Source organism: Pleurodeles waltl, chromosome 2_2 (genome assembly GCF_031143425.1).
Source record: "Pleurodeles waltl isolate 20211129_DDA chromosome 2_2, aPleWal1.hap1.20221129, whole genome shotgun sequence".
Lineage (NCBI taxonomy): Eukaryota > Metazoa > Chordata > Amphibia > Caudata > Salamandridae > Pleurodeles > Pleurodeles waltl.
The window spans coordinates 1,183,868,368-1,183,892,887 of record NC_090439.1 but is presented as its reverse complement, the minus strand read 5'-3'; the positions used below and the strand labels follow the sequence as shown (position 1 = coordinate 1,183,892,887).

The following is a 24,520-nucleotide window of genomic DNA, read 5'->3' as shown; positions in this document are numbered from 1 at the left end:
CACCCCAACCCCGAACATGCACATATACACACCCCTACACGCACACACCCCGAACATGCACATATACACACCCCTACACGCACACAACCCCAACATGCACATATACATACCCCTACACGCACACATACACCCCGACAACACATACCTGCACACATACAAACAGACATGCACATCGTCCGACCCGCACACATTTCCCATACACACAGCACCCCGCACGCATACACTCACTCACTCACCCCCTCTACACTCTCACACGCACACCCCCATGCACGCACACAACACATAACAACCCCCCACCCCCTTCCCTAACGGGCGATCAACTTACCTTGTCTGTTGATCCTCCGGGAGGGGACGGGATCCATGGGGGCAGCTCCACCACCAGAACACTGTCACCAGAACACTGCCACATTGAATCATGGGACGTGATTCAGTGGGCGGTGTTCTGTTGACGTGGCGGTGGAGGTTGAGCAACCTCCACTTTCCCGCCATCTGCCAGTATGGCTGCTGGTGGCTTTCCGTACGAAAAAGGACGGCGGCCTGCCAGTGGTCATAATACCGGCGCAGAAGACCACCACCATTGGCGGTCTTCAGCACAGCGGTACCTCGGCGGTCTTGCGAAAAGACCGCCGAGGTCGTAATGACCCCCTAAGTCTTTCAGCACCTGGGCTCTCTTGCTCAGACCCCCTGACTTGCCAAGTGGTGTCACATCCAGTCCCTGGGCCCCTGGAAGGAGAGTTTGGCAGAACCTGAGTGAAAATTCACGCACCAGAGTCGAGCTGCAGAACAATCGATACAGCGCCTGCACCGCTGTTGAAAAATCAGAGCAATGGCAGAAAATTGACGCATCACCAGCTTTGTGTGGATTCATCGTTGTGCATCTGAATTTTCCATGCACCGTCCCTGGTCATCAAATCTTCAACATAACAGCACGGACCCAAGGCTGCTTATCCAGAAACCGATGCATTGCTTATCCGGCAAAGATAAACGTGACGCATAGCCTCACTAGCGAGTAAGGCATCAACGCATCACATTCTTTTCTAGTGTACGCTCACCTGTGCAGCTTTATTTTTGATGCATCCCAGTTACTTTGTGCTAAAACATTGTATCTGTTGATTTCTATGGATTAAAACTATTTTTTTGTTTTAAAAATGCATATCTTTGCTTGTGTATGTTAGATGTTTGTCCTTTTCGTCTTGTTTGATTTAGATAAATATTTGCTGGTTTTCTAACGGGGTGTGGAGTCTATTTGAGGTCTTTTCACTGTGTTACTGTATGTGATTTTGCAAATAAGTTACAAATTGCCTCTGAGATAAGCCCAACTGCTTGTGCCAAGCTACCAAGGGGGTGAGCTGGGAGTGTGGGTCCCTACTTGGACAGGGTGTAAATTGACTGCCAACTACAGAACTCATTTCTAACAGGTCGGAAAACAGAGAGAACTATAAGGTCCATAGTGCATCAGGGAAGTGGGAAAAAACCTGCACTGGAGAGATGGAGATCTGATTTCTTTCCTATACTGGTGCAAAGTCTGATTCAGGGCCCTTGTGAGTGACATCTAGTGGCAGGATGGCAGAATCCTGGCATATATCATCAATTGGCAACCTGTAGTAAACTTGGACCAGGTGTACAAAGTTTTTTGTGTTTGCAAAAGGCCCATTCGTAGAATCATTTAAAAACCCGAAAATACTTTTTTTAAATGTACAAAGCCCCATTCACAAGTCGGTAACCTATTAGTGAATCACAAATTGGGTTTGCAATTTGACATTAGGAAGGGGTGTCCTTTCCTAATACCAAATCACAGTGGTATGTGTGAATGTTTTGTGACCAGAATGCAGTCGCAAAACATTCACATTTTACCGCCTTCATCAAGAAGGTGGAAACCCATTCGCAAATGAGGAGCAATCCCTAAAGGACCCCTTCACCTTTGTGAATGTTTGTAAAACATTTTTAAGAGTGGGCAGTGGTCTAACGGAAGAAAACTTTGTATTTTTTGTTTGAAGCACATCCCCTTTTAATTCAGAGAAAATGGGCTTAATTAAAAAAAAACGCTCTGAGCAGGCGTTAAACGTGCCGAAAGAAATTGCGCAAAGAAATCTCTTAGATCTACTTGCACCATTTTTCAGCTCCCCCACCGGGGGAACCCCTTGCATACATTACACCTGGCACAGGCATAATGTGGCGCAAGAGGTTACAAAGTGGCGTAACGCATGGATTGCAACACTTTGTAAATATGACAAGTGTAAAAGGCCAATTTAGCTCAGCCTTAGCGTAAACAAAATGCTATGGCGGCGCAATGCTGGTGCTAGAGGCACTTAAATATGCCTTAAAATGTGTAATTAAAACATTTGTACATGGGTGTTGCCAATTACCAAGAGTGAATTGCAAATAAATTGTTATATGGTAATTGCAAACGATTATCCACATACCTCTGGACCTATAAGCCTTCATTGATTTGCTGACAGCCCTTGTGTTTTCAAAGGTTTTAGCTACTGGAGGACAACAGACTAAGGGGCCTATTTGCAAGCCCTTTGCTCCACAGTAGAATACTTTTTTTTTACACTATGGTGGCTCAAACAGTCCCCCACACAGAACCGCATTTACAAACTGCCACAATGATACCTTTGCGCCAGTTTATAAAGTCTTGCGCCACATTACACCTGTGCCAGGTATAATGAATGCGAGGTAGGTGTTCCCCCTTAAAAAGGGCCGCAGAAATGGCGAAGCGAAATCTACAAGACTTTACTGTGGCATTCTGCGCCGTCACAGCGTCATTGTTTTAACGCCTGCTCAGGGAGTTTAGAGAATAGAACCTTCTTAATTTTCCGTCTATATTTAGGATTGAATTATGGAAGATTTGTTTTTTTGTTTGTGTATTATAACTATTCTATGGTGTTATTTTAAGTGCTACTAGAAATTAATAAATTCTCATTTAGTTGTGAATGCCAATGTCTATTCAGAGTCAAGGTTAAAAGATTTTTTTCTAATGGTGCAGCTGGGGATAATTGATGTCAGAGGATCTAAATGTTATGTTTTGGGTCAGCTAAGAGACGCTATATTACTTTTGTATCTACCAGTAAGTTCTCACCCTTTTAGCTTGCTTAGTGTTAGGACAGAGGATCAGTAACTTCAATATAAACGTGTTCTAGAGCGGATAGATCAATGTAATGGGAGAGTTTCTCATTTTGTAGACCTCTTTATGCTTCCACTTGTTCTATGCTTTCTTATCTGGTTTCTCAGATGAAAGAGGGCTTCGGGAATTAAATTATGTTTTGGAATGATGGTTTCCTGGTAATGCTGACATTTTTGTTTAAAGTTGATATTAAACTTTATTAAACTTATCATAGGATGTCTTTGTTTCTCCACAGTCTAGTAATGATAGCATTGTGGTTTCTCTGCACCCAGCAATGTTATCTTGGTAATATGTCTTGTTGGTTGTTCCTATCAGACCTTGATTATGATGAACTGCTTGGGTATATCCTCAGTAAGTAAGGAATGGGATGAAGAAGGAGGCCTCCCACCAGTCCTTCCTTCCTGAGAACCCCCATCAACAATCTGAAAGAGGGCTTATAAAGGGTGAGTGGCGGCCAGGAACACGAATGAGGGTGGGAAGTAAGTGGGGTGGGGAAGTACATGAGGGAGCCGCTGAAAACTCAGTCTAAAAATTAGCTGTGGAAGGACACAAGTAATGCATCAATGCTCCAAGGCTGGGAAAACCCATGAAAGGGAAGGGAGACTACTGCAGGTGACCAATAGAAAGCAAGCAAATGTGAGTGACAATGAAGCCAATGAGTGGTAAGCAGTGGGTGCGTTCTAAGACCATTGATAGAAAACAAAAGGTCTTGAAGAGACAGTGAATGCTCTGTCTAGGTGAGACCTAAAAATGACACAAAAAAACAGAGGCAGTGAGGGTTTATAGGAGGATAACTGGCGTCATCCATGGAAATGAAAAAAGCTTAGGAAGTGGTGACCATTTGGGGACTAGAGGATAATTCTTCAATTAGTACTGGGACAAAGAGCGAAGAATCATAGTAATGAAGGTTAATGGTAGATAATCTAGATGATGATTCATCTACGCATTAAAGGGTTTCGCTGTGCTCACACCTGCTCCTCACTGCGTACAGTCCCACTGCTCATGCCATTAACTCACTGTGACAGTGCTCACAGCTGCTTCTACTGAGGCTCACACATCTGCATGCTTAAAAAGTTATTTACATGTTATTTCTGCATCATCCCTAGTGACGTACCTGGCAGGTATCTGATGGTGTTTTCAGGCAGAGGGATACATCACACCTCATATATACTTCAGGCTGGCCTTGAAAGAGGAAGGTCTCTATCTCAAACATTACTTTCAGGGACTGGCCATTCTCAATCACCTGTACGTTCACGTCCTGGGTCACTGCACAGCTACAAAGAGAAGAGCATTGTGAAGCTAGATTTTAATATCTGCATATAACAGTACAGCCCCCTCTAAAAACAACTGTCTTGTAGGGCCCGATTCACACAGGTAAACTGAGGCTTTTTGGTATTTACAAATTTAAGTTACTACTAGTAACTTTACGACTAGTAAAGTAACGGGTAGTACAGTTACTAGTAGTAAAGTTATTACTAGGATGTTTACTAGTAGCAAAGTTACTAGCAGTAACGTACTTGTGTGAATACCAAAAAGTAGTAAACTTAGACCTAAGCCAAAGTTTACTACTTTTTGCTATTCACAAAAGTAAGTTACTGCTAGTAACTTTATGACTAGTAAAGTTACTGGTAGTACAATTACTAGTAATAATGTTATTGCTATTAGGTTTACTAACAGTCAAGTTACTAGTAGTAACTTACCTTTGTGAATACCAAAAAGTAGTACACTTAGACTGAAATAGTAAACTTAGACTTTCGCCTACGTTTACTACTTTTTGGTATTCACAAAAGTAAATTACTACTAGTAACTTTACTACTAGTAAATTTACTCATATTAAAGTTACTAGTAATACAATTACTACTAATAAAATTAGTAGTAGTGGTAAAGTTAGTATTATTAATTTACCTTTGCAAACACCAAACAGTAGTAAACTTACACTTAAGTCTAAGTTTACCTTTGTGAATCAGACCCCCAATCTGTTCATCATTGTCCGACAGGGGCAGTGGGTGGGATCTCCCTATTTTACACATTTGTGAATTCAGTTCTTGTTATATATATAAAGCTAAGGTTTAACAAAGTAATTAGTTTCCGGGATGGTTTTGCTTTCTGGATATTTTATTAATTACATCAATATGAGCTTAATTGGTTCTGGATCATTCATAAACAAATTGGACTTTCCGCTTTCCATTTCTCTAGTTCCTTGTTAAGAGCACAAAGGGGTTGAAAAGCCACACGTTTCATGACTTATTCTATTCATTTGTCACTTTTTCAGGGATTACAAATAACATGTTATTGTGTAGTTAGTCATTGATAGAGGTACCACTATATGGTTTCACCATATACAATACTTTGCTGTGAGCATGGTCAGCTCTGGTTGTGTCCTGTACTACTAAATAACTCAACCTGCCCATATGAATTGAATTGAGTTACCATGCTCACAGATACAGATCGTGTACGCAGTGTTACCACCCATGCCATACCACAAATCCCTCATCCATGCATCCACCAACAAAGGGTTAGTTGACTAGTTACTTGTAATCGAGGTTTATAATTGTAATTGCATTCATATAGCGCAGTCTATCCATGTGAGGCATTAAAGCGCACCTTCAAACATGTGGTGTGGAATGAGTTATGTTTGATGCACGTAATTGAATTCTGTGAAGGGGAAGGGTGTATTCTGGGATACCCCTTACCTGGGCCACTACCTGACTACACTGCTTAGTTGTGAAAACTATGGTGAGATCTGATTCCCATTTCAACTTGTGCCCGGGGGTTGGGTTATCTGACTGGGCCAACGAAAAACCATATAAGATTGTTACTGTCTTCTTTACCATGCCATGAGTTAGCATCTCTTTCAGCAAAACAGGTGAAAAGGGCTTCAACTGGGCCGACCCTCAGCGTTCACAGATAATGTGTACAAAGGCTCTATTTGTGAGTAACTGACCATGAGGAACCCCGTATAACTCAACCAAACTCTGTAACAGCCCCGCTTTACCATCCAGGAACAAGTCCCCCACACACAACACCCATGCCTCTCTTTACACCTGGGTGTCAACCCTACACACCAGTTCCCAGGTCTCAGACAGCATCCGCAGCTCCATCAGGGGGGCATTTGGGCGATGATCGCAACCAGTATGAACGTAATGCCACCAGCATGAAAGAGCCATTTTCAACAGGACATTAGTGGGCACTGTAGTGTCTTGCCTGTTAGCGAAGATGAGATCCATTTGGTTACTGATGGGTTTTGTAGAACTGCTGTTTTTGGGTGGGTGAATAGACTTCATGTTAGAATGTTGAGCTTGGGGTCACACGCAGAGCAATAAAGACAAGTAAGACCAAGCTCCGTGTGTGACATACACCCCTCTTTTCTAAGTAAAAAGCTTGACCTTTTAAAGTGGTGTTCTTTTTAGACGTCACTATGCGAAATTTCCCTTCTGGTTTGTGGCACAAGAATGCATAAAAGCCCTCCCCCTCTTTTCTAAGTAAAAAGGCTACATACATCTTGCAGAGTGTGTTTAGGAGACTGCTTAATCTGTTTCTGTGATTTAAAATGTATTTAGAAACTGTCTGCATCCCCTGTTTTTTGCCTTAAAAAAGTGTTTTTTTAAACAATCTCTCCATTACCTGGATAGTAGACTCTGCTAGCTTGGAAGTGTAGATTCAGCCTGCCTGTATCCAAGGAGATTCTGAATAGAGCAGCAGCTGCCCCTTCCCTTCCCACAGGGGCTTTGCTTAGCTGATTGGCTCTCTGAGTCCCTGGCAACCTGCACCCTACTCCCACACCTGCTCTGGCCCCTTAGGTCTATGGGGGAAAGCCCAAAACAGCAACCTCCATTTTGTGAGCCCAGCATTTTCCCTGTCCCCAAATACAGCCCAGTGTTCAAGGATTCCTAAAAGACCTAGGTAAGGAGCCACAGACTTTTCTGGGATAGTGTATTATTTGTTTAAAAGTGTGTTTTACTGCTACCCGTGCCCGTTTACTGTAGACTCTCTGTGTTTCAGGCAGCTTGACCTTTTAAAGTGGTGTTCATTTTAGCCGAGACTGTGTGAAATTTCCCTTCTAGTTTGTGGCACAAGACTGCATAAAAGCCCCCCAACTCTTTTATAAGTAAAAAGGCTACATACATCTTGCAAAGTGTGTTTATGGGACAGCTTGATCTGTTTCTGTGATTTAAATTGTGTTTTGGAAACTGTCTGCATCCCCTGTTTTTTGCCTTAAAAAAGTCACATTTAAGAGTGCGTGACAAGCAGTATTTCAGTGTTTTTTTTTTTAATCTCTCCCTTACCTGGAAAGCAGACTCTGCTAGCTTGGAAGTGTGGATTCAGCCTGTCTGTATCCAAGGAGATTCTGAATAGAGCAGCAGCTGCCTCCTCCAGTCCCACAGGGGCTGGGCTTAGCTGATTGGCTCTCTGAGTCCCTGGCAACCTGAGCCCTCCTCCCACATCTGCTCTGGCCCCTTAAGTTTGTGAAGGGAAACCCAAGACAGTCACCTCCATTTTGTGAGCCCAGGACTTTCCCTGTGCCCTAATAGAGCCCAGTGTTCAAGGATTCCTTAAAGACCCAAGGAGCCACAGACTTTTCCCGGGAAATTGTTTTATTTGTTTAAAAGTGATTTTTACTGCTACCCGTGCCTGTTTACTGTAGACTCTCTGTGTTTCAGGCAGCTTGACCTTTTAAAGTGGTGTTCTTTTTAGCCGTGACTGTGTGATATTTCCCTTCTAGTTTGTGGCACAAGACTGCATAAACGACCCCCCCCCTGTTTTCTAAGTAAAAGGCTACATACATCTTGCAGAGTGTGCTTAGGAGACTGCTTAATCTGTTTCTGTGATTTAAATTGTGTTTAAAAACTGTCTGCATCCCCTGTTTTTTGCCTTAAAAAAGCCACATTTCAGAGAGCGCGACAAGCAGTATTTCAGTGTTTTTTTAAACAATCTCTCTATTACCTGGAAAGTAGACTCTGCTAGCTTGGAAGTGTGGATTCAGCCTGTCTCTATCCAAGGAGAATCTGAATAGAGCAGCAGCTGCCTCCTCCCATCCCACAGGGGCTGGGCTTAGCTGATTGGCTGTCTGAGTCCCTGGCAACCTGAGCCCTCCTCCCACATCTGCTCTGGCCCCTTAAGTTTGTGAAGGGAAACCCAAGACAGTCACCTCCATTTTGTGAGCCCAGGATTTTCCCTGTGCCCTAATAGAGCCCGGTGTTCAAGGATTCCTAAAAGACCTAGGTAAGGAGCCCCAGACCTTTCTGGGATATTGTATTATTTGTTCAAAAGTGTTTTTTACTGCTACCCGTGCCTGTTTACTGTAGACTCTCTGTATTTCAGGCAGCTTGACCTTTTAAAGTGGTGTTCTTTTTAGCCGTGACTGTGTGAAATTTCCCTTCTAGTTTGTGGCACAAGACTGCATAACAGCCCCCCAACCCTTTTTTTTAAGTAAAAAAGGCTACATAAATCTTGCAGAGTGTGCTTAGGAGACTTCCTAATCTGTTTCTGTGATTTCAACTGTGTTTAGAAACTGTCTGCATCCCCTGTTTTTTGCCTTAAAAAAGCCAAATTTCAGAGTGGGTGACAAGCAGTATTTCAGTGTTTTCCAAACAATCTCTCCCTTACCTGGAAAGTAGACTCTGCTAGCTTGGAATTGTCTGTATCCAAGGAGATTCTGAATAAAGCAGCAGCTGCCTCCTCCCTTCCCACAGGGACTGGGCGTCAGATAACTTGCCACTTATATAAGTTACTATTGGTTGTTGCATATGGTGTTGTGATAGGTTTGTTGGGGGCTGGTCTTGCTATTGGTTTAGGGATTAGAGTAGGGCTTGTGATTGGTGGTAGGGTTGAGATTCTGATTGGTTTCTGGTTTTAGGGCTGGGCTTGTGATTGGTAATAAGGCTGAGATTCTGATTAGTTCCTGGTTTTTAGGGCTGGGCTTGTGATTGGTAGTAGGACTGAGACTCTGATTGGTTCCTGGTTTTAGGGGCTGGGCTTATGATTCGTTGTAGGGCTGAGACTCTGATTGGTTCCTGGTTTTAGGGTTGGGGTTGTGATTGGTTGTCAGGATTAGGGGTATGATTGGTGATTAGGGCTGGGTCTCCCATTGGTTGTTTGAATTAGGGTTACAAATCTGATTGATTAGGGTTAGAACTAGGTTTCTATTGGCCAGTAGGGCTATTTAAGCCTCAGGCTCAGGGTGTCTCAGCCCGGGCATCGTGGCTAAGGGCGGAGAGGACAAGGGCAGTTTCCTGTTTGGGCCTGTTCAGGACTGGTAGGGCCTAGGGCAAGAAATGCTGCCCAATTTACCATTTATCAGAAAGGACTTTATATCCTACACATCCATCAACATGCAAACACATTATCTGCAAAGACATCCAACTCCTGCATCACAAACTGACCGTAGACAGATTGCAATGTCCCATCATCCAACACAATACCCCTTATACAACACATATACACATATCCTCCACAACTACAAGTCAAACACCTTCATTCTCACAGCAAACACTACTCTGTCCACTCCCACTAACACAACCTGCCACCACCCACACAACACAAAACCACACTATACATTACTCTCAACCTTCCAGATACACACTCCCTGTTCATGCAAACCAACAACACTATCGTCTATTTGCTCCACACAGACCACCTTTCATCAGAACAATTCCCAAACCCAGCCTTCCAACACACCATCTACAAACGCCTTCCCCTCTCTTCACCAATTACACACAACCATACAATCCTCACACTCCACTCCACCACACATATTACCTCCTCCATTCATCACAACTAACACAAACTCCACTGACACACATCCATCCCCTCTTACACACCTCCTACATTAATCTCCAAAACACATCACCACCCCCTGTAAGACTCTGAATCCACTGACCAGTACTAACTCACATACAAATCCCTCACCGAAAACAACTACATCAATATCCCCTCTCAATATTCCACAAAAACAATACAGATCACACACATCAGCACATCAAACCAACACAAACTTTAATTATACTTATCATCACACCCACTCCCACCCTCATGACTACACAAAGAATACAAATCCCGTCCTATCTTTACCCCTACATTCTCACTGTTCACAAACACCTACCATAAGCACCCCAACCCAGAAACTTTAATTCACCCGCCTCTCCTCCATTGCACAATTTAGAGCCTTACATCATGATCCACATGCTCTACCACCACCCCTAACCCATACTCCATCCACACTAAACAGACGCAAACAAAATATGCAGCATGCCACTCTTAACAACTTCGCATCCCCTTGTCTATTACATAATAAGGCTACCCTACAAAAAACAGTACACTCTTCACGTCTCTCTCAGCCACCAAGTCCACCACCCACACACACAGAACCAACAAAATGCCTCTTAAACCTGTTGGAAGAGGAAAAACAAGACTATTGTGACACACCTGCTTCAAGCTCAAATTATACTGCTTACCCTTCTCCTAAGCAAAACAAAACTGCCAGCTCATAAATGCTCAGTCACTCTAAAAAAAAAACAAGCACCACATCTAAGACCTGCTCACAGACACACAACATGACTTACTCTTCATAACGGAATCATGGTTGAGAGATGAGATGGCCCCAGTGTTGCACTAAGCCCTTCCTCCGGACTATCAAACCATCACACAAAACCGTATAGGCAAGAGAGGAGGTGGACTAGCTATTATATTCAAACAGGCAACAAATCTCAGTAAAACAGACAACATTTCCATACAAGGTTGTGAAGCCCTCCTCACCAGATGCCACCCTACTCCAACTTCCACCTGTAACTTTCTACTCCTTTACAGACCTCCACCTAACAACTCAACATTCCCAGACGCTTTTCTAGATACAGTCTCAAACCTTATTACTTTATACTCAAACCTATGCATTCTTGGGAACCTAAACATTTGGTTTGACAAACCCAATATGCCCCATCCAAAAGCTATCACCACTGGCCTGGTCACATTAAACCTACATCAGATTGTACACAATCCAACACACATCGCTGGAAACATCCTAGATGTCATTTTTGCTAAGCCTGAACTAGTTACCGTTCATAGCATCACGCCAATCACATGGTCAGACCACCATTTGATAACTTTCCAACATAAAACTCCACAAATCAACACCACCCACAACTACCTATATACATGCACCTATCGGCCTTGGAGCAAACTCAATTTTGATGACTTAGAAACACAACTAACAGCCAACACAGATCTAGGTACAATTAATTCTGTTCCAAAACTTTATGAGTGGCTACAGGAAGCTTTTGATATCCTAATACCACTCAGAAAAACTAAACACGACAAAAGAAAACCAACATCTTGAAACACAGAACTTAAAAGATAAAGCAACAAATCAGAAAGTTGCAGAGGACCTGGTCAAAACAAACAACATTCAAGAGAAACTGCAGCTACACAAACTTAACAGAATATACAAATCATCAATCAAAAAAGCTAAAAAAAAGGTACTACTCAGACAGAATTCAAAATGCTAAATCTGCAACCAAAGAATTTTATAAAATTCTCAATCAATTTCGAAAACCTACATGTATGGAAGGAAGTCATCCCACTACTCGGGATTTCACAAACAAACTAGCAACTCATTACACAACCAAGGCAGATACATTGGACTCCTATTTAAAACAGAAGAAAACCATCAGCACCAACCCGTTTCCTAAAATATCCTCTAAGAATAAACCAACCCAGCCTCTACAGTCCTTCAAACAAATATCCCAAGGTTAATTTATGGATTTGGTCAAAGCAAGCAGACCTTCTGGTTGCCCTTCTGACCCTTGTCCACCACACATCTTCAAGAACATTCTTTTATCTACTTCTGCTGCCACACCTGTAAGAAGAATCATCAACAACTCTTTAATTACATGAACTTTTCCTGTAGACCTGAAAAGGGCATAAATACAACCGTTATTAAAGAAAACAAACCTAGACCCACAAGACCTCAACAACTACAGACCAATCACAAATGGACCTTTCCAGGGCAAACTGATAGAAAGAGCAGCATTTTCCCAGATGTCACAATTCATTGAAGACAATTCGATACTTTCAGACTTCCAAACTGGATTCTGCCCAGGAAGAGGCACTGAATCGGCACTCATAGCAATCTGGGATGATCTTAAAAACACAGTCGACCGCAATGGAGTTGCTGCACTACTTCTCTTGGACCTCTTGGCTGCCTTTGATACGGTTGACCAAGACGCCCTAATTCAAAGACTCCACGAAGCCGCATGGAAGGGACTGCTCTCGACTGGATTACATCCTACCTTAAAAAAACATTTAATATCATCTATTCTCCCCCCCTTCTCGTCTAAACCCTACCTCACAAAAGCAGGGGCCTCCCAAGGATCAATCATCTCACCTTTGCTTTTCAACATCTACATGATATCATTACCAGAACTGATCAATGATTTTCATCTCACATGCTACAACTATGCAGATGACACACAAATACTACTTATATTAGAATGCCCCAAAAACATTGAAAACTCAAAAATATTCAGTTGCCTCAGAACCGTTGATCAGTGGATGACCCGCAGCCATCTCAAACTAAATGCCTCCAAAACAGAAATACTCATATGAGGTGACTGGAAAAGTTGTGACCCTCTGTGCGTCTGGCCTGACGATCTCGGACCACCTCCTCAATTCTTCAAGGAAGTTAAAAACCTTGGAATCACCATGGACTCCAAGTTAACTATGAATGCCCAAGTGGACAAATTAGCATGAACAAGCTTCATCACCTTGAAGACTCTACGACGCATCTTCTCCCACCTCGGATTTCCACACAATGTGCAAGCTACTATCTCGCTTGTACTATCCAAACCGGATTATCCCAATGGCCTCTACCAAGGATCATCTCTATCTATTATGAAAAAAACTACAACGTATTCAGAACTCCGCAGCCAGGCTACTATTACATGTAAAGCCACAAGCCCACATCTCCCTGCCTTGAGAGCACTACACTGGTTACCCATTGCCAGAAGATACATCTTCAAGCTGCTTTGTATCACCCACAAAGCTATACACGGAACAGGACCGCTTTTTATCAGAAACAAAATAACCAAATACATTCAACAAAGAAACCTCAGCTCAAGATTGGCACCCCACCCTAGCACACCTCCATACAAGAAAAAGACTATGGGGGTTATTCTAACTTTGGAGGAGTGTTAATCCGTCCCAAAAGTGACGGTAAAGTGACGGATATACCACCAGCCGTATTACGAGTTCCATAGGATATAATGGACTCGTAATACGGCTGGTGGTAAATCCGTCACTTTTCCGTCACTTTTGGGACGGATTAACACCTCCTCCAAAGTTAGAATAACCCCCTATAGGTGGTACATCCTTTTCCGTTCAAGCAGCCAAACTATGGAATTCATTACCTCTAACTATAAGAGCTGCAGATAACTATCTTGTCTTCAGAAAACTACTCAAGAGTTGGCTCTTTCCTTCAAACCACCATATTCAAACAGCTATGCATATGCCTATGTTGATAAATATTTTTATCTGATTATGTGTATATTCTACTGTAGTTATATATAGTTCTTTAGAAAATTATGTATCACTACTATGTCATAACAATAAACTACACACACACTTTTTAAACCTGTTTAACTAATGTATATTTACTCATGGTTTGAATATATATAGGTATCTATTTATATGTGTGCATATGTGTGTGTATCATTGTGTATGTATGTGTGTGTGTGTGTGTATGTTATTTTATGTTGAACATGTTGCATAACTCCTAGATAAGTTGTTATACTAGATACTTATGAATCCCTGCTCTCATCTTATATCACACTTGTCTATCCATCAACATATGTCATGTTTCTATCAATCTATCCTTCATTCTCACTCTGACTCATACCAAATCCATTCTACTACATTCATCTCCTAAATAACCCCGCCTAAGCTCTTCCCTCCTCTTCCACATCTAACTCACCCAAACCTCACTTTACCACCTAGATTCTCCCAAACAAGCCTACTATGTTCTCCCTCATTTATCTCACCCTGCTACTATGATCTCCCTAACCCTTTCTACAGACTCTTCCCTCCTCCATCCCCCCTTTACTCATCCCAAGCCTAAATCCTATTACCATAAACTCCCAATTAACACTTCTGGATTCTTCCCTCCTCCACCCCTCAATTACTCTAGTCAATCTAACTAACAAACTCACATATCCGCAGCTCAAATTAACTCATAATAATACTAAAACTGTACTCCTATTTCCCTATACTAATCCACCACCAATTCCTTTTGTGTTCCGGAGTAGCATGCTACTTGCCGAAAAGCGCTTTGGTGCCTCGTCAGGATTAGTAAGCGCTATATAAATATTATTACAATACAATACAATTTAATTTACAAGTACCCATATTGGGAAGGAAGCTACAGGCACTCTCCTGTCTGTCGGTTGGAGGAGCCAAGTCAATAGGAGTGTATCTCCCAGCACCCCCGCTATCTCACATTGTTCAGTGCTGGGACCCATGCCTAACCATTTCATCTCCCACTGTAGCTGTGCCACCACCCAGTAAAACTTGTAGCTGGCACCAAGGCCACCCTGCAATACAGAGAGCTGCACCTTGTGTAGCACCACCCGTCTTCTGCCATTCCCCCAGATGAGATCCATTGGCAATGCAGTGAAGCATTATAGCAACCAGGACAGGATCAGCATTTTTGCAATCACAACCCTACCCACGGGGGAGAGAGGCAGGGAGGTCCAGAATGGCAGGAATGTGCACAATATATGCAACAGCCCACCCAAATTCCCCTCCATCAAGGCAAACTCCGGATGGTAGACCTACACCCCAAATATTGAAAGTCATATTGCTAGGCTAGCGGAGTCCAGGGATCTTCTGAGTGGTGGTCGGGCAGCACCCACCTCAGTGGGAAGAGGTAGCACCTGGGACAATTAACACAAAGGCATAAAAACCTCTCAAAAGCATCCATTAAGACTTCCGGTTCGTATGGAGCCGCTGCAGCGTATATACACCAAGGCATCATCGCGTATTAGGACATCACGTGCCAGTGACCTATCACCCGTATCTCCCATGCAGCAGTCCTGGTCTGAATTATACATGTAAGGGGCTCCATGGCCAATGTGAAGAGCAATAGGGATAATGGGCAACCTTCCTAAAGGATTTTTATTCTTACAAAATCTCTAGCAGATATATGTTCCCTAACAAAGTTATAAGCATCTAGCCGTTTGGCTTTTGCAGGAGTGGTTCAATTTGTCCCTGAAGAGGCAATTGCATGGATGAGGGGATTGTAATCAGTGGGTTGGAACTAGCATACTCCCCAAAAAATCTTAAAATATCTAATAGCACAGGAATAGGCTAGTACTTCTTTTTCAAATAGTTGTGCCACAGATGCAAAAGCAACTACATACTCTTTACTGACATACTGTGTTTTTATGCTTGATATTCATAGAAAAACAATGTTCATAGCTGATGCTAGTCCTTGTGCACCAGCATCAGATATGAACATTGTCTTTCTATGAATATCAAGCATTCAAAAGTGGAGCCATTGACAATTTATTTATTTTTTCTATAGTTGAAAACATTTGACACTCCTCATTCCAGTATATAGAATGCCCTTCTTTGAAATCATTCTCAACAGAAAATTAATATCAGAGATGTTTTTCATTAGTAAGCAACAGTACAGAAGGATGCCTAAAAATGATCTATATTAGTGGGAATAGGAGCTGCTTTGACTTCCAAGATAAGGCCATGTTTATGTTTAATCCCTTCTTGGGAGATCATATGTCCTAGGTAATTAACTGATCTCACACCAATTTAACATTTATGTTTTAACAATGGAATGGCCTTAAGCCTTCATGTGAGTTAGCACATTTTCTTTTTTAATGTGTTTAACAATATCAATTCTGTAAGAGTATAATCCTAAAAGAATATAACTTTGGGATGATCTCACAATAAGTACTATATGGTTTATAGGAAGATAACAGCAACCAAAGCCAGCTCATATGGTATTCAGTAAAATTCTGATGACAATTCACCTAGATTCCAGCATTTAGGTCATGTAAGTCTAGACAAATACATTTTCACTTACTTTAAATTTTCTTAACCAAGACTACTAAGGCAAGCCATCCAAACACCACAATGGGTTCTATAGCCCTTTATTTCACTAATTGGTACTATACTTCTAAATATTTCCTTATGAGGCCGGGTATAGGGCTAACTTTGTGCACAATAGGTTTTGTTTCCATCGCAATACATTTCACCCTTCTATGTAGACATAAACCTTCTCTACTGTAGGACGCCTACTGTAGGTCCCTCTCCGATGGGACTGGGCCCTTGTTATGCTCAGCAGGGTCAATAGCTGGTAATTCACGATTGGTACTTCTTGCTTTTTTGGAAAAATGTTCTTGTCAATAAATAAATGTAAATGGGGAAGAAGCATCAATTAAACCTGACTTGACTGTTTCTCACAACTTGGAGCTTGTATTTCTCCTTCATTATTCATTAATGCGACAAACTAGTTTGCAGGCATCCTCCTCCTATTCTTGCTCTATATGTGTTCGATTTGTGAGATTTCCCTACAACATGTGTCTAATAGCCTTTGTTACTATATTTTCTGCCATTGGTATTGCTGACACAGCACACATTACTACAAGCGAAGTACCCATCACTACCACATCTGAAGCATGTGAACTTGGCATTGTGACTGGCAGCTTTGGATTTCTTTACAAACACATCTCGAGATGTTGCCAGCTTTGTCTGACGTTTTCTTCACAGACAGAATGTGCAGTGGTCATCTACAACTCCCTTGCCCATGCCAGGCTGCCGTGTGTACTGTGCCTTAAACACTTTGTCATCCTTGAGATTAGGGATATCAGCTAAGAGGTTCTCCTGAATTCTGGGGCTGTTTGTACTTCTCACCAATCATGTACGAGCGAGTCACATAAATCCCCAAACTCCCAATTACTAGATACCTATCTTAACTCAGCAACATATGAAGTAACCTTTTCATTCTTTCCTTTCAAAGGTCAAATGATGCATGTCTTTCAAGAATTTAATTTACTTTGTCTCCAAAATAACCCTCCAATTGCCTATATGTGAGTTAGAAAATACCTTTCTGGTCTCTCGCTCCAACCACTAGAGTAGGTTTAGGCAGGTTTACACACAACTGTGAAGTTCTGTATGGTGCTTCCTTTCAAAATAATATTCAAACACCATAATCCATTGTTTCCCAAGAAGAACTGATTCACCAGTAACTTTTAAGAAGAGGGGGATGTGTCATGCAAGCCACCATCATGTACAAATTACTATATTAACTTATTTCTATTCACACTTCAAGTAAATAAAGTATAGGTTTCAGTGAATATTTGCTTAAATGTATTAGTTATGCTTGCCTTTATGTCACTGTCATTTAATTTGTACATTTATCTTACTTGTTCAACATGTTTTCCTCTTGTATTAATCCATAATGTGCTGCTGATACTCATGGTCTTCTATTAATTGCATTGCCATCATATTGTAGCACCCACATTCCACTGGACATAGGTAGTGAAGATGTTATTGAAGAGGAAGATATGTAGAAAAGTTTGGAGAAATGGTCACTTACCCGTCTGCAATTAGTTCAACGCCGGGATCAGTGGGGTTGTTGCTGGGGGCAGCAACACACCTGTCTGCCCTTAAGGTAAATGTGTCTCCATCCGAGAATATAGTTGAAATACCAATGTAAACTGGGGTGCCCACTGTCAGGGTGCCGCTTTCTGTGACTGGATCATTAAAGGAATTAGAATTGAAGGCGGCCATGATGGCGGTAATTGGTCCAGAACCATTCATTGGTGGTAGAATAACAGTGCTGGATATGCAAAAAAATTATTTTAAGGTACGTTCAAGAGAGTTAGTGCAAATTACATAAAGAAATTTATGATTTATTTACTTGAATTAATGATTAATAAATCAATAATTTATCCACTTTAGTTCTTAAGGAAGAGGCTTGAGAACACCTTACATGATTGCAGCTGATGTACCTGATGCAGGGGATATTACTGATCCTGGGATATTTCTAGGGAGATTTTGGTGCTGATGTTAACAGAAGGAGTGGGGAAGTGACACAGCTAGGGAATGAAAGAAGCGTGTTATGCTCATTGGGATTTATGACACACATGGAGGGATCACAGGTCTGTTTTGGCTGGCGCTCTTACATGTTCTTGGTGGTAAGAGATTGGTTGTTGAGAACAACACTTGCCGCCATATTATAAAAGTAATCCTTCACCATGAGATTCTTTCTGATATTCATAAAAGCCAGGATATCTCTGAGCATTTGCAAGATCCAGAAAAGACACATTTCAAGATAATTTATCATATATCCTAGACTAATTTTTAAAGAAAAAAACATACTCTAACAGTAACATTAAATTTAATTAACATGGTAAAATAACAGTGTACTTGGCTGACAAATACCACTTAAAAAACAAGAAGTGGTGTTGCACTGTCAATAGTAAACCAAGCACAAAAACACTTCTATCCTTTCAAAAACCCTAGGAACCTGCATCATCCCATCATCAAAAGCTCTCTATTCAGTTACAAATATAACCATCAAAGAAAAACCTAGTACTGCAGCTCGAGTCTCAAGACCCCAGTGAACAAGTGCATCAAAGAGACAGTTGTGAACAATAAAAATATACATCATTATGAGAACATGCTATATTATTAAAATTACTTATCAAGGTAAAAGGTAGCATAAAACATCTCAAATCAATACAGTTAAATTCAGAATTAGGAGATAATGTAATGACAAATACTGCAGATCACGAGCTGACAAATCTAATGTCCAACATGCCAGATATAAAAAGTTAATGGCATGAAGACAACATACATATATAGTGCAGTAGTGTTACGGCAAACAACAGTACAATAACTAAAACACATTGCAGAACCCTACTTATCATAACATTTTGTTGATAGTTGAATATATTTGACCACAGTCAGGTTAATATTGAGGAAAGTAACTGTAAAAAAATTAATTCAGGTCCACATGGTCGAAAGCCAGAATGCTTCAGAATAGGGAGCAGCAACTGCTTTTTTGGGTAAAAGTTGCAAAAAAAACATAAAATGTAGTGGACTTTGTGGTGAACAATCACCACACTGACATAGTGTAAGCTTCCCAGAATACTGACCTGGTGGTTGAAACGCAACAGATAATGATTAGTCTGAAGTTTAAAGTGTATTAGAAAATAGATGAGCTGTAGGTTAGTGACCCAAGTCAGATATAGTACTAGTCCAGATGGAGGATGAATTACTAGATATTTCCCTACAGTCAACTTTTAACATTTGTGGCTGGCTCTGGCGTTATTACAAAAGTCATAAACGTGAGCCTTCACGTTGCCCTTTCACATGGCTTGCTAAGCAGCTCGGCCATGTCCAAACTATGGCATATGATCTTTATGTAAGCCGACCAAGGGATCTTAAGGGCTTTATTTAATTTAAAGACCAGCCTATTCAAACTGGTTTTATGCTTTGTCCATATGGACAATCAGAGAAGCAGTGCTCACAGGGTAATGTAATTGATAATATCGCCTAGCCCCAGTTCAGCGTGGCAAATGCAGGTCAAGAGACTTCTAGGTACAGCGAGTAACCACCTCAAAAATCAATTTTCCAATATCTGCACGTCAGGGTATTGCAGCACCCCCCAGAGACCAGCACCATAAGTTGCAAAGGGGAGACATTCAGCCTTGTATAGCGCCATCAACTCATTCAACGTGGAGACAAAGCCAAAAGTGTCTCACTAATGCTTGCAAACTCAGAGCTCCTAGGGCCAGATGTAGCAAATAAAAAATTTGCGAGTTGCAAAATGCGAGTCCCTGCGACTCGCAATTTGCAACTCGCAAATTGGTATGCAGTACGGTGTCTCAGACACCGTCTGCGACTCGCTATGGGGTCGCAATGACCCACCTCATGAATATTCATGAGGTGGGTCGCAAATTGCGGCTCCATAGCGAGTCTAGGCACTCGCAAACATGGAGGCCTGCTGTCTTCAGCAGACCTCCATGTTCGTGACTGCTTTCAATAAAGCAGTTTTTTTTTTTTAAGTGTAGCCCGTTTTCCTTAAAGGAAAACGAGCTGCACTTAAAAAAAAAACGAAACCTTTAGTTTCGGTATTTTTTCAGGGCAGGACCACTACCTGCCCTGAAAAAATAGTATTGGGTCCATTCGCAAAGGGTAAGGGGTCCCATGGGGACCCCTTCCAATTTGCGAGTGGGTTACCATCCACTTGAAGTGGATGGTAACTGCGACACCCTTTGCGACCGCATATGCGGTCGCAAATGGTATTGCATGCCACTCCGAATCGCAAATAGGAAGGTAACACCCCTTCCTATTTGCGATTCTGAAATGCATATTGCGAGTTGGTCCGACTCGCAATATGCATATCTGCATAGCAAAGAGGCATTTGCGCCACGCAAACGGCGATTTTCGCCGTTTGCGACGCGCAAATCCTTTGCTACATCTGGCCCCTAATCAGTCCCTGTGCATTCCGATTTCATGCATCATCAAATAAAACTCCCAAATAGAGAAAAGTAGGTACGATTTAATCTTAGTATTATTCATGAAAATGTCTTATTTACCAACCAAGTAGCACCATAGGTCATAATATGGGTTTTATGTGGTCAATTAAAAGATCTAGTTCTGCAATAAACTTAGTAAAATGATCAAGCAATATGTGGAGCGCTGCTGGAGTTCTGACAATGCGCACTGCATTGCCTGCATCGAGTAATACCAGGGTAAGGTGGGACCCTACCTGAGAGGAGTCTAGCTCCAGACTAATCAACTGTTTCTCAAGGCTCTTAATGTAAACTAAGAACAAAAATGGGCAGCCCCGAGGAACTTTACTGGCAAGCTTTATTGCCTCAGACATTTAAAATTTTGGCCCTTTCCTCACACTTGCGGGAACATCAGAATGCAGTTGCATAAGGACGCAAACAATATGTTTGTCCACCCCCATACTGAGCATGATATGCTACAGCTTACATCTATTGACATGATTGAAGGTGGAACTCAAATTCATGAGCGCTGAGTTCCTGTCTTAGTTACAGTATGCTACTAATAAGTAGGTACAGATTTAGACATTGTTCAATCGTACCAAGGCCCGAGTGGAAACCATACTGTAGATCTGGAAGAACATGATTAGGCTGAGCCATGTTTCAAGGTGAGCTACAACAATCCTGCCCATAATACTAGCTGTACTATCAAACAAGCATATAGGTGGAGAACACTCAGGATTAGATTTCTCCTCTTTCTTAAAAATTGGTTCAACTCTGATATGGAGCCAGGATTACGAGGAACTTGCCTAGAGATAGCCCTTAATACACTGGTTAGCAGAGCTGTCCGGAGATCAATATCACTTTTAAACAGATTCACTAGCACCAGCACCCTGTCCGGACATTGGGGGTTATTCCAACTTTGGAGGAGGTGGTAATCCGTCCCAAATGTGACGGATTTACCACCAGCCGTATTACGAGTTCCATAGGATATAATGGACTCGTAATACGGCTGGTGGTATATCCGTCACTTTACCGTCACTTTTGGGACCGATTACCACTTCCTCCAAAGTTGGAATAACCCCCATTGTGCCTTACACCTGTTTAATGCTGCAATCACATCAGATAATTCAATAACCAAATATGCAGGGATCCTGTCCATGTTACAGGACTCCTTTATTCCCCTCTGCCATCAGAGGAGGAGCATTAACACTGGGCTTCCTTCAAAGAGATCTTTAAATGATTATGATCATTGAACAAATTGTCAAGAACTGCATAGTCAACAAAAAACCCTGTAGGCCGTTTGTAAATAGTGTACAATGAATTAAGTTATGGTTATCACTCGCTGCAAAAGTTGGTTTTAGAATGGGAATATCAATGTAAGAATCAAAAGCAAACTGCAGACGAAAACAGTTCAATAACGAATTTAGGATTTCACCTTAGGAATTGTGCTGGAAATGTGTAACAGGCTCCCTTCTAGTATCTTGAGCACCACATTTACTGCTGTTCTAGAAGTGACACTTTTGAATGTTAAAATCGTCCATCCAGACGACAGAAGAGGGGCCAGTCCAAAGATCAGAGACCTTCGGTGAATCTATGAAATCAGTATTGTTGGGATTGAAGCTTTTATTAGAAAAACTATTTATCTTGAGGACTACATTCAGTTACCAATTGAAAATGTGGTGAAGCCAGATTAGAACACACAATGAGATTTACAAGGCCTTAGGACCTCCTTTGCCACATTACTGTCTTTTTTATGCTAATGTGGCTAAAGGAGGCAATTTTCAACGCACCATATTTACAAAGTGGCGCATTGCATGAATTGTGCCACTTTGCGACTCCTCGCTCCAAATTATGCCTTCGCCAGGCGTAATGTATGCAAGGGTGGCATTTGGGCGTTAGAAGGCCTTCAAAAATGGGGCAGTGAAATCTACATTGCCTTATTTTTTTATCTGACAAAGGCTGGTTTACAATTTTCTTCAGTGAGAGTGTATTTAAGTGCCATCACCGCTTATTATATGTCCCCTTCTCATGCATCTTTCTTCACTGTTGTGGTGATTATTCATTTGTTAGAAGGTTTTAAGAAAGCTTTTCCTCCAATTAGAAGAAATCCTCTAGACTGGGAATCGAACGTGGTTCTCCTTTGGAGATGATGTACAAAGCTCAAAGAGCATCTTTTGTGGAAGCTTACTTTGGTGGTGATGATTACTTTAGTGAGAGGTCTGAGTGAACTTCAACTTTGTATTGATGAGTCATTCATATTATAATTTCTCTAATAACATAATCTTTCTTAATTGTGATAGTTGGTTTGGTTTCATGTTTGCCTCAGTACAATCTTTCCCACAGTGCACTACTCTGGTGTAGGTAGAATATGGTCGCACCCTCCTACCCTTGGAGGCTACTGCTGTGTCAGTGTTTTCAGAAATTCATTTTACAGCTTCACTGAGTGAACCTGCTTTTTGGCTGTTTTACAGGAATATTCCTCTACAGTTCTCTCCACTTCTTGTGAAATACCCTTTATGTGGCAGAAAAAAAGTAGCTAATGCAGTGTGTGTGGTATGCCCACTTATTCTGTCAAAGAATGTGAACTTGACAAACATGTCTTAAAGTACATTAAAATATCAAGGACACCTCTGGTTGGGAGGTAAACTATGGCATGTGAAAGCCAAGAAAAATCTGAAGACAAAGAAAGTGGCAGCCTTTACATATCCTGCACCTTGTAAACACTCCACCAGAGAGAGTTCTAGGAAGAGGAAGTCAGTAGATGACAGAAAGCATCAAAAGCATCATTCCAGACATCGCTTTTGGTTGGTGCTAAAGATCATGAGGAAGACATTGAAGGCTATGGTCCTAAAGTGCTTCCCATCAAATATGGATTAACATGAAAATCACAATGGACACCACCACAGGTTATCTAGATCTATGGCATCAGTATATTCCAATATTTCTCATTCCCCTTTGAGGTTAAGAGATCACAGATAGATGTGACAAAATCATCAGGAAGGTCAGACTTTCCAGTGCCAATGAAAACTTTCAAATATAAACCGACTGCTGCAAGGTCTATGAACTCTGTAGGAAGACACTCCTCTGGAAACAGATTGTAACAACCTCATATCCCCTCCATCTGCCACTTCAGTGCAGAAGTGGTATCTAAACACCTGGAAGAATGTGGAACCATTAAAATAGATATGTGGGTGCTAAATAGTATAAGTCACAAATACACTTGACGTTTTAAGCCAAGCCATCACAAATTTCCCTAAAACTAACATTGAAACTCTAAATTCCCACCTTGAAGAAGGAAACATTTGTCCTATTGAAGAATCATTCAATCAAGCTGGTACCATCTCACCAAAGAGGCCATGGATTATATTCCAGGCACTCCCTAATGTGAAAGAAATGCCAGAATCTGGAGTACAGACTGGTCCTACATCTGGGTTTACCAACAAGTTCATCAGATAAGAAAATGTTTAGATGCTGGATTTACATCAGATTGATCCCCATTTGAAGAACAAGGACTGGATCTGTGTGATAGATCTGCAGGATGCTTAATTCTAAATACCCGTAGCAGGGGTACCCAAGGTTTGTGGTCATAAGCTCGCATTTACAATGTGCAGTATTAACATTTGGCCTCAGGTTAACCCCATGTGTGGTCTCCAGGTGAATGGCTGTAGTAGCTGCTCAGCAAGGAAGTTATGGGATATGTGTCTTCTCTTACCTGGGTGAAAATGGTTAATCATAAATCAAAGCCAGTAAAAGGTAAATCAGGTCGCTGAGGAGAACATTCATGTTACTAAACAAATTAGGTTTCTAAATCAATCACCAAAATTCAGTTTCAAAATCCTGAGCAGAGATTTTCCAATATAGGGGG

At 41.6% G+C, this 24,520-nt stretch overlaps 1 protein-coding gene across 11 annotated transcripts in view; it reads right to left on the bottom strand.

Annotated features, from left to right (window-relative positions):
* Window positions 1–24,520, bottom strand: part of LOC138283053 (uromodulin-like) — a 298,687-nt gene that overhangs the window by 45,519 nt on the left and 228,648 nt on the right. For all 11 annotated transcript variants that reach the window (XR_011201046.1, XR_011201042.1, XR_011201047.1 and 8 more), the window contains 2 exons: window positions 17,730–17,972; window positions 4,242–4,401 (listed from right to left, as the gene is read on the bottom strand). Coding sequence is in view for 1 of the 11 variants with exons in the window: in XM_069221194.1 (XP_069077295.1) it covers window positions 4,242–4,401; window positions 17,730–17,972 (403 nt within the window). In the remaining 10 variants the exon portion in view is untranslated. The remainder of the gene's footprint in view (window positions 1–4,241; window positions 4,402–17,729; window positions 17,973–24,520) is intronic.